This window comes from Hipposideros armiger, unplaced genomic scaffold (assembly GCF_001890085.2).
Source record: "Hipposideros armiger isolate ML-2016 unplaced genomic scaffold, ASM189008v1 scaffold_5, whole genome shotgun sequence".
NCBI classification, from domain to species: domain Eukaryota; kingdom Metazoa; phylum Chordata; class Mammalia; order Chiroptera; family Hipposideridae; genus Hipposideros; species Hipposideros armiger.
The window spans coordinates 8484589-8496065 of NW_017731355.1; the positions used below are offsets into that span (position 1 = coordinate 8484589).

General features: G+C 43.8%; 1 protein-coding gene across 1 annotated transcript in view; it reads right to left on the reverse strand.

Annotated features, from left to right (window-relative positions):
• The window catches only part of PTGER2 (prostaglandin E receptor 2), a 13401-nt gene extending 10378 nt beyond the window's left edge, over window positions 1-3023 (reverse strand). The window contains exon 1 of the mRNA XM_019645889.1: window positions 2160-3023. Within this exon, the coding sequence (XP_019501434.1) occupies window positions 2160-3005 (846 nt within the window). The 5' untranslated portion in view covers window positions 3006-3023. The remainder of the gene's footprint in view (window positions 1-2159) is intronic.
• Window positions 3024-11477: the final 8454 nt, after the last annotated feature.

An 11477-nucleotide genomic window follows, 5' to 3' on the forward strand; every position in this document is an offset into this window, starting at 1 on the left:
TATTTGAAAATCAACATACGGCAATGATGGACTCCTCATGATAAAAGGCAAATTTACTTGAAAACAGAGAACCTATTGAAAATCACTGCTTTTATTTTTTTAAAGGTGCAATTCATGTAGTAAGTAGGTCTGTCCCACTCAAAGGGAGGCCTTTCCACCTCCTGCTTGCTCCCTCTAAAGGGCTTCGGAAAGGAAATAACAATTCTTTTCACAACTGCATGATCACCTCTGATCCCATTCCCAGGCTATTTTAGCTGGAGGTGGGGATATTTTTACATACACACTCACAAATGATAGATAAAACTCCAGGAACTGATAGCCTAATGCCCACCAGTCCAAGACAGGCACTCCCCAATTCAGAAATGGTTTGTGACTCCCAGGTTGAATTCTAAGTTGTTTAGTGAAACTTGAAATGCTTGTTCTCATAGACACTTGTTCTGTATCCTAGTCCTGACCCCAAAAAGTTGATTTAGCTCCTAACAAAATTGAAAGGGTTTATTATCCAGTTAAACAAAACAAACGCATAGAAGCCATGTTGGTTTTTACATTGTAGCATTTCTGCTGCACTGACCCCCCCCAGCTCCGGGTGGAATGGGAGAGGCAGTCCTACTTCACGTTTTAGCAGGGTACCTTTTACATATTCCATCTCATTCCTTCCCAACTCAAAGTGTAACTTATTAATTCAGACCAGCTTCTACCCTGACAGAGGATGGGGCAGAAGTGTGAGGACAGGGGGTACCAGGAAGGAGAGAACATAGCTAAAAATAAGGGGAGGGGGTGTTAATTTAGGAGGGAGGGTCATATCCAGGCTTTTAGGACCCTGTGTCCCTTCCCACATAAAAATAATCAAAACCAGCGACGATGGTGGGAAATAGGATAAAGTGACTTTCTCAGCTTCTATAGGTCAGCCCTGCTAATGGCAGGCACTGTCCATCTCTTTCTTTTCTCCAAGACTGTGGCAAGTGGGAGTTATTGCCAAACTACTTACTCCTTGTTCTGAAGATTAGGAAGTGGAGCTTCCAGAGTTCCCAGTTCCCATTTCTCTGTAAGAGTCCAGCCCACGTTCACATACTCCCCAGGCTCTGTATACCTTAGGAGGCTCAAACTCACGGCATCATAGAACTGACTGCTGGGGTTGCCCCAAACCAGGACAGCACCCATCCCAGTAACTAGGCTCCTGTCCTTCCGTTCTCCAGGCAGGCTCTGGCCTGCTGGGTCATGGCAAGTGCTGGGCAAGCCTGACTCTCCCATCCCTGAGATGGACCAGCCATTCCTGTTGTGGCTTTGTGCCCATAAAGTGCACAATTGTAAGATGAAGAGCACCTGTATATATTTCTGACAGTGACATCAAGAAGATATTTTGTAAGAAGGTACAAATACCTCCTCTAGAGGTATCTCAAAAGCTTAGCAACACATTCCTCTACGCAATCATTCGCTCCTCTAATTATCATTACAGACGTATTAAGAATTTTCATGGCCACAAAGAGTTATGCTCCCAATGTGTAAATTGGGAAACCTGTAAACTGGGTGTTTGTTGAACATTTAGGACAAATAATGAATGCTTTGAAGTTCTGCAACAGGGGCCCTTCTCACCTGGGACCATTCTCAATGGCGGCTCCAATGCACTGGGTTGGGTGGTTGGGTATCACATTTTGCCCTGGGAGAAACAGCAGCCAAAGTATGGTGAACTAGCACCAGTGAGCGGGGAGGGGGGGGGGGGGGTAACAGGAGGCAAACTGCAGCTCAGGGAAGTCAGACTGTGGCTGACAACTGTCCAGAGGTGGAAGGGGCTGCCTCCTCCTCAGGTACTAAGCCAGGCTAGACATGGTGGGACAGGGACACTACACTCACTGTAAGGGGCCTTTGATTCCAAGGTGGGGAGTTTGGCTGGCTTAGTGCGTGTCAAGGCTCCCTGTCCATAGGCCTGTACTACTTACTGTACGAGAAACGCTAGCCTAGAAACACCCATACGCCAGGGTTAGGGGAGGAAGGAAGTGGGGTAAAGGTGAGACGGGAGAGAGGAAGTCTGCAGACCTTTTCACATTAGGAGATATTTTTACAACTTGCAAAAGATCGTATGTCTGTGGAAAGGGTAGGAGTGAGAGGAGAGAGTGTGAGAGGGCCGCGCAGAGCTGGGCTGTGCAAACGGAGTGACTTACCGTGAAAGGTAGGGAGCAGACAGCGAAGGTGATGGTCATAATAGCCAAGAGAATGAGGTGGTCTGTCTCCTCCGCCATGGACACCCTTTCCCCTCTCCTGCGGTTCCCAGGGCCGCTGCGGCCGCTGCCCGAGGAGGGTCCGCAGCGGCTTCTCCTGCCCCGGCGGTACATGCGGATGAGGTTGAGAATGACACTGAAGTTACAGGCGAGCACTGCGACGATGAAGAGCAGCAGCAGGGTGGCGTAAAGCTGCAGGTACGCGGTCTCCCCGTGTTGGATGAAGCACCACGTCCCGGGGCAGTACTGGACGTACTGCCCGTAGTTCAGCAGTGGCAAGGAGCAAAAGACCAGCGAGACGGTGTAGATGGCAGGCAGCACCACCAGGCCTCTGCGGTGCGTGACGTGGCGCTGGTAGAAGTAGGGGTGCCCAATGGATAGGTAGCGCTCCAGGGCCATGGCAAAGAGCATGAGCATCGTGGCCAGGCTGAAGAAGGTCATGGCAAAGGCGAAGTAGGTGCACGCGCGGCTCTCGGGCGCCAGTGCCACCAGGGTCTGGTTCCGTGCATACGAAGCCAGCACCACGGGGCTGATGAGGCAGGTCCCGAGCAGGTCGGTGAACACCAGCTCGGTCACTAGCACGTGGAACAAGGAGATGGAGTACCCGCGGCTGGCGCTGTGCCCCGTGTCCCCCCGCCAGCGGCGCGCCAGCAGTGCCAGCGCAATGAGGTTCCCCAGCACCCCGGCAGAGAACATCACAGAGCTGATGGCTGGGCTTTCGCCGGAGGGGAGCCACTGTCGAGTTTCGCAGAGCTCCTGCGGCTGGTAGTCACTGGAGGTATTGCCCATGGTGGGGTGCCGGGAGGAGAGATGTATCCTTATCTCCCTGCCTGCACCTGGGAGGAGGAGGGTCTGAGAGAGGGAGTGCTCCAAGACCCAGAGGGAAAATGGGAGGAATCGAAATCAAGAGCCCCCTTCCGGCCCCCAGCGCGCACCGAGGGCAGGCTCGGCCCTGGCTCCCGCAGTTCCCGGAGAGGCAGCTGGCTTGCAGCATCCGGGCGGCGCTCAAGGCTCCGCCGACCGCAGCTCACCGCGCGCCCAGGGGCTGCCACCCCCTCTTCCACGCCACCCGGGAGAGTGCTTGGGCGCTGTGTTACGGCCGTCCAGGGGCCAGCGCCCACACGAGCCCCGCCGCACTGCGAGTCCTACGGGCGCGCCGGCGGGGCGTGGGAGTGAAGAGGGGTCCGGGCACCCGCCGGGATCGGCGCTGGGCAGGCGCGTGCGGGCTGCCGGAGTCCCGGAGCTGCACGCGGCAGGCGAGAGCTGTGTTCCTTGCTCTGCTCCCTCGGGGTAGAATGCTCGAAGAGGTATGGTCTTCTGACCTCCTCTAGGGTGTGTTTAGCTCCGGCAGAGGGCTGGAACGAAGAACGCGAAAGCAAAGCCACTCACCAAAGGAGAAGTTAGGAGGACCCAGTCCCGTGAGACGTGAAAAAGAAGGGAACAACAGGCACCAAAAGCGGCTTGCAGTGAGACCAATATGTTCTTTCTCTTACCATTCTCAGGAAGATACACTAGGAGGGCGGGACCAAAATTGGGAGGAAGTGAAAAGCAAGCCTGTCCATCCAAGGAACCAAACCACACACGCCGCTGAGCTGCCTGTTGCGCTACTGCTTTGATTCCGTTGCCAGCATTTCGCCTTTTCCTATGTCAACACCGTAACGGATAACCACTTGTTTAAGCAACCATTTAAAAAAAAAAAAAGGATAAAAGGAATGTTTCTTGTAATTGTATAGAATTGTGTTTGTGGACAAACCACTATACATTGTTCTCTACTCAAGCTCAGCCTTGAAAGAAAATGTTCTGCCACTAATTTTTCCACTTTCAGTTAACCGTGCAGGACCCATGCGGCAAGACCCATTCCTGGTCAAGTTTATTTGTTAAGTGATCAGCTTTAGAGACGGAAGTTGACAAAAATAGTTGCTTACCACTTATTGTCATAATTGCAGCGTTGTGAAAATGGGATGATATTTAAAATAACAACAAAAATCCAGTGTGACTGAAAGCATGAGTAATTACATTCTATGAAGAAGGTCATATTCACGTAGGGAATGGACGTAGAAGGATCTGCATAGGGAACTGGCAAGAGGAAAAAATTCATCATGTTGGAGTAAAGGAAAGATTGCCTGCTAGAGAGCACACCTTGCGAGAGCCTACTTGCTCTCCCTCAATGTTTTAGCTCACCTTGATAATTCTGGCCTGGGAATTGGAATGGGGTTGGGGGTCCCAACAGGAAGAGCTAACGGGGGTCTATTTTTCTCATATAAGAAGTTCATTGGTGGCCTCCCAGGACTCTTTCCTCCAGCCCTGTCATTCCTAGCATGCTGGCTTTCTGTCTACATCCTACCCACCTACTCGTAGTCACCAGTGGGTGCCTGTTATCAGTCAGGATTCGACCAGAGAGACAGAACCACTATGAGTAAGAGAGAGCAAGAGATTTACTATGAGGCCCTAGACCTATGCTGTTCAATATGGTAGTCACTAGCCACATGTGGCTATTTAAATTAAAATTAAATAAGAGTAAAATTCATTTCTCACTTGTACTAGGTATCTTTCAAGTGCTCACTAACCACATATGGTTATCATATTGGGCAACTCATATATAAATAACACTTCCATCATCACAGAAGTTCTACTGGACAGTGCTACATGAAAACTTACATGATCGTGGCAGCTGGTGGAGGAGTCTATGCAAAGCTGTTTGCTGTCTTTGGTTCCAATGTTGAGCCTGAAGTTACCATAGGTGAACCAGAAGGCAGTCAGGGTAGAAAGCTGGACTTGGATGAGAGCAGGAACAGACTTGGAACATGTGGGGACAAACTGGAATTCATAAACTGGAATCCTTAAAGACAGATTGGATTTGCAAGTGTCTCTCACTGCCTCCAACCTTGATAATACAGATGTACTGCAGGAGAACCTGGCACCTTTTATGGAGCTGCACATGCACTTGGCTGAAAGCTTGGAGAAGCTGAAGGAGGAGATCAGGTAGGAGCTGGAGTCTGGGTGCTGCCTCATGCCAGCAAGGTGACCCAGTAGATCAGTGACAGTGTGTCAGAGTTACCACTGTACCTGGAGCCCTGCATTGTCCTGCAGAGCATGAAAACCATGGCCGCTGCTTCACCACTGCCTTCCAGATCTTATGCAACATTTCTCTCAGAGCCAACAGTAACCTGAAACCATGCAGGATTCTAGAAAACAGATCCTGCTTAGCTGAGTTCACATCATGAAAGTCACCACATTGCCCTGCAGGTCCAGGCCTCAAGTCTTCATTGAAGGCAGATAGTGAGGGAGAGACAGCGCCTGTGAACTTGCTTCTTCTTGTGCCGGTTTCTTTCATCAGGAAAGCAAAAAGTTTTCCAGAAGCACCACAATAGACTTTCCTTCTTGTCTCATTAGCCAGAACTTGGTAAAATGGCCACCTCTTTGCTTCAAAGGGGGCTGAGAAAGGAGGTATTTAGCATTTCCAGCCTTTTCTAGAGTAGAGGCAGACAAGGGAGAAGGGTCTGGGAATGACATTGGCCTAGTCAACGAACAGTGTCTGCTGTAGATCTGCACAGTTCATTCCCCACTATCACCTACTTAATAGTAGCTGGAAAGGAATTCAGGAACACCCATTCCAAGTCTTTCATTTACATTTGAAGAAACTGTGGCATAGAAAGGCTGAGTGGCTTACCCAAAGAAACAGTGTTACTGCAATAAAACTAGGAGTATGGAAGCCAGACTGTCTGTCTAATTTACATCCCAGGCCCCTGTATATTGCATACATTGCCCTTTTAAAGACAGAATGGCAAGGTACCCATCCTCAACACTAGAACTCGTTGCCAAATCACTCAATACAATTTAGATGTTACTTTTTGACTGACAATTTGGTAAAGTTTGAAAAGATTGCATATACCCAGTATAACCAAAAATGGAAATGGGCCCACTGTTGGTGGGAGTGGGAGTAGGTACCTTATTGGTGAGAATAGTTTATTATAAAAAATTTTGAATATGCTACAGTCCAGAAATAATAAAATTGACTGCCCCAAGGAGACATAACCTGACAAATACACAAAGATGTTACTTACACACACACACACACACACACACACACAGAAAGCAGAAGGAATGTTCATTATTGCAAGAATCTAGTAGAACTAAATGTCCTTCCATAGAGGACTGGTTTAATACATTTTGATATATTTATGTAATGGAATATGCAGTCATTAAAAAGGATATGTATTTATATTTATTGATAATAATCTTTACTGCCTATTGGGTTAAAAGCATGTATACTATTCCATTCATATAAAATTATTCGCATAAGTATTTGCATAGGACAGCATCTAGAAGGATGTTTAGCAAAATATTAATGGTAATTTCTCTGGGTAGTACTTTTTTCTTTATGCTTGTCTGTTTTGGTTGATTCTTGTTTTCTCTAAGTATGGATTGCCTTTATATTGGGAAATGCAAAGAAGCTGCTTTCTGTTTAGAAAAAAATTAATCATTGCAGGAAACTGTCTTCTACTTGGCTGAAGGCAGGGAGTTAGAGGCTACTGTTTTAAATTCTCTTCCAGTTCTACTCTTTAATGAGTAGGAAGGTCTTACCAGTTGTTTAAGACTGATCAAGAAGATTGGCAATGCTACCCTTATGTTTTTACAAGGATGAAGCTGTCCTACTTATTTGAAGATTGGAGGTCATCACACATTATGTGCCATTTCTAATGAGGTGATGCCCTGCCCCACTTCAAGTTCACTGCTTTAACATTAGAGTCTTGTCATCAATTAGTGTCATTGCTTGACCCAATTATGATACTACCATCACCAGGAAGTCCCTCTCTCATAAAGGTGGTATGAAAATGTCAACAAAAGGTAAAAAACAAACAAACAAACAAAAAAGCAGTTAACAGAAATCAACTTTGAGATATGTTCAAAGAATTAAAAGAAATTGTGAGTGGCCAGGTAAAGAATCTTAGTAGAGATACAGAAACTATAAAAAAGAACCAGGGTGAGCCGAGTGGCTTAGTTGTTTAGAGTGTGAGCTCTAAGCAACAGGGTTGCCGGTTCAATTCCCACATGGGCCAGTGAGCTGTGCCTGAGCTGAGCTGCCGTTGAGCTGCCAACAGGTGGCAGGATTGCTCAGCTGGTGAGAGCACGTGCTCCTAACAACAAGGTTGCTGGTTGACTCCCACATGGGATGGTGGGCTATGCCCACCCACAATTAAGATTGAACGCAGCACCTTGAGCTGAGCAGCCGGGAGCTGCTGAAGGGCAGCCAGATGGCAACTGGACTTGGAGCTGAGCTAGCTGCGCCCTCCACAACTAAGATTGAAGGACAACAACTTGGCTGTTCCCCTTCCACAATTCCCCAACACTGTTCCCCTTCCCAATTACCCAATAAAAAAATCTTAAAAAAAAAAGAACTAAGTGAAAATTCTAGAACTAAAATTTACAGCAGCTTGTGGTTGGCAGAAGAAAAGATGAACTTGAAGGTTAATCACATCTGGTTGCCTTTCTTTTCATGTCATCATGATTTTTGTGCTCATGGGAAATATTCTCACTCTTTCCATTCCACATGAAACTTAGAGAACTATTGTTTCCTACTGCTTGTCCTGAAGCATAGATTTTTTTTTCTTTTCTTTTTCTTTCTTTTTTTTTTTTTTAGCTGAGCCATCCTGCCACCTGTTGGCAGCTCAGTGGCAGCTCAGCTGGGCGGGACTTGCACTCTTGAGCGAGCTCTTTACCAACTGAGCCACTTGGCAGGCCCTAAGCATAGGTTTTCTATGCTCTCAGAACTCTCAAACCTCTCTGAAATTTTGGGTTACAAAACCACATTATCTAGGAAACCCCTGTGTTAAGATCTAAGCTCTCTTGTTCTCTTTAGTTCCACTTTTCTTCTGTCACAGCCTGTGGAACTAGTTGAGGGGAGAAGTGGTACAACTTTGCTCCTCCTCACCTCATCCATCTGGTGCTCCTCTAGGCTTCGTCTTTCAAAAGTCATAAGCCAATAATTGATGCTTATGTTCTGTTACATTGTCCTTTCTCCAAGACAGTAAGGATAGAATGCCCTTGCTGTTGCTAAAACCAGGGGAAGGTCTGGAGTATCAGGAAGTACTGGGCAAAAAAAATACATAGGTTAGTATGTTAAATTAGTATCCGGTGACCTTTGCATTCATGTAGGCACGTGTGTGTATCCAAGGCTTAGTGGGGTTTTTTACAGTCTCACAGGATTGTTTGAGAAACAACTTGATAAAGTCTTTGCAAAACTCTGAGTCAATAAAAAGTGCTTTAAAAATGAGTGTAAGAGTACAACAGTTCTCTTGTCCTCAGACAGGAAATATCAGAAAGGTAAATCTACAACCATGCTTTTTAGCACCAGGAGTTATCAAATGAGTCACTCCAATAATGTTAGGAAGGCAAATTACCAGTGTTTCTAATTTTCTTTTTAAGATACATAGGGGACAAAGAACTCACTATAATCATGAAAATTCTCTTTTCTTAGAAAGGTTTGAAGGTTTCAAAGGGCAGAACCAACTGTAAGGCAGAAAAGCACATATAATACAAAAGGCTATAGTTATACAACTTGTTTGTATAAGTAACAACTCATTATAGAAACTTTGGGAAATAGAAGGAAGAAAAGAAGTCACCCATGAATGTATCCACCATTAACATTTTGGTGTGTTTCCTTCAATGTTTCTCCTATGCACTTTTGTTTCCGTAGTTGTGATATTACTGATATTTTTATACTGCTTTTTAAGAAACTTAAAATGATAATGAATAGCTTACATTGCAATATGTGTTAAAGGCCTTAAAAGTGTGTAAGCTCTGAGACCCAGAAATCAAATTTTTAGAAATCTATAATCCATTAATTTATTCACTCAGCAAGAATTTATTAAGGCATATGTTTATTGAGGCAGCACAGTATAGTTTTAAGAGCCTAGTCTTGCCTGCTGTTCCTCTGTCTATGAGCCTACAGAGCTACTAGGACTTGTTATATTACCTGAGACTATTTTCATTGTTCAGGTGAAGTACCAGAAAAAAAAGTTCTCAGGCTCTTAGCATCCCTATCTTTTCTTGGCTCCTATGTGTATAAACATGGAGGGAGTAATAAATACTTCTGAAGAAGCTGTGCTCTTCATTTTTTTCTTGGCTCCAAGTAGCTTTGAGGCAAAACTGGGTTACAAAAAAACAGGTTATGTACCTGAATTAGGGTTTTTGAAATTTAAATTTAACAAGCAGAAGAGAAAGTTGAGTGTGAACTCAAAGGTAGAGAGTGGCTGAGCCCAGACGGAACCTCAGGACCGTCCAAAGCTAATAAACCGCATCTCCTCTTGCCATTGGCAAAGCAGGACAGACACATTTCCGGTCCCTAAGTGGACCCTCAATCAGATTTGCCCTGCCTGGATAGATCCATAGTCAAATTAACCACACATCCAAACTGCAAATTCTTTCCTTATCTTGGTGCTTTTGGAACCAAACCTTAGAACACAAACAAAAATACAAAACCATTCAACGGACCCATAGCACTTTTCTTTAGAATTTCAGGGGATAAATAGTTATTTGTAATTCCATGGCAGAAATATTAGGGCTTTGAGATAGTTTGCACCCTTGATTTTTTTTTTTTTTTTACCATTTCTCTCTCCTTTGGGAACTTCACCTTTCAAGAAGATTATATACTCAACTCAAGGAAGTTTGTGTCATTTAATACCAGCACTGATAACAGAAACTAAACCATTTATAACTAGAGATTGTTTTCTGTTTATCCCTAAGACTAAAGAAAACACATTAGGTTTTCTTTGAAGTCCCTTGTAGCTCTAAAATTCTTTACTATTTATTGTGCCTGTAACAGATCAAGGTATGGTTATGATGTGTATTTTAAATACTTGTGCTCCCTCTAGAGGAGCAATATAAAAAAATCAGGGCTGTCTGCTTTTGTCAAGAGTTTTGAAGTTAAATTTTGGTTGTCACTTAAAAAAGAAAGAACCCATTTAGAAATAATCAGGGAAATATAGTTTTAATTATCTATAATTTTTAAATTATAAAAGTAGTAATTCTCCATAATCATAACACTTTAATATGATTGCTGTTTCTAATTTGAAATGTGTCTTTTCAGTTTTATCTACTACACAATACACAGAAAATACTGCATCCTGATTTTTTTTCTCTCATTGTAAGTATTTTCTATGTAGTTTCAATGTAATCGCCATATCCACTGAGCAAAGAGGGTTGTACTAACTTATATAATCTCAGTAACGTGTGAAACTACCAATTTCAGCACACTCTCCCAACACTGGGGACTACTGTTTTTAAAATGTTTTGATAGTTTAGAGACAAAAAAAAAAATGCTATTTCATTGTTTGAATTTGCATTTCTTTGACTTTTGGTGAGGGTGAACATTTTTCCAAGTTTATGAGTTTTATATCCTCTTTTGAGAACTCTCTATTCACATTCTTTATGCATTTGTTTTGAGGGGACTTAATGTTTTCTTACTTAATGAGCTCTTACTTTCAATGACCACTACCACCACCACTTAGAAGTGGTACTAACACATAGTAGTTAGTACTATTATATGTGGAGCAACCATAATACATCAAATATTGTGCTAGGAACTTCACATTTACTATTTTAAATCCTTGCCACAATCCTGGCTGGGAGAAAGAACACTGTCTCAGAGAAGCCAAGTAACTTCCCCAAGGCCATGTGGCCTTTGATTGGTTAGTTTCTGCTACAACTTCTGCCTCATATGAAGATACATCTTTATTTTTATAACAAAGATATTAACCCTTTGGAATATTTTCCCCAGGCCTATCTGCCCTTTTAGCTACTTTCTGTACAAATAGAAGTAGCATATAACACTGTAACTTTAAATCCTTTCCAAAGTCAAATATACCTTGGCTTTAATTAGGTGTCACACAGTGACCATTGGATGGAATAGAAAAAATAAGAACTACTTGGCTTTTTCTAAAAACAAATTAGGACCTAGGTTCATGCGTTCCACAATGTTTGACGGTTATTCCTCTATCATGTTGACTAGACTTTCTCTTCCTCATTGATTTGTGGAGCACTCTTTGTCATTCATGTAGTAAGATTTCTGTTTGGACTTGTCTGTTTTATTGATCTAGGCTTTTCTTTGTACAAATACCACACTGTTTTAAGTACCATATCTTTGTAAGATGATTGAAACAGAATAGGACTAATCCTCCCATAACTAATTTTTTTTTTCAGAATTTTCTTCCCTTTTTATTCTCCAAGAGAACTTCAGGGTCATTTTGTCAATGTAGGCAA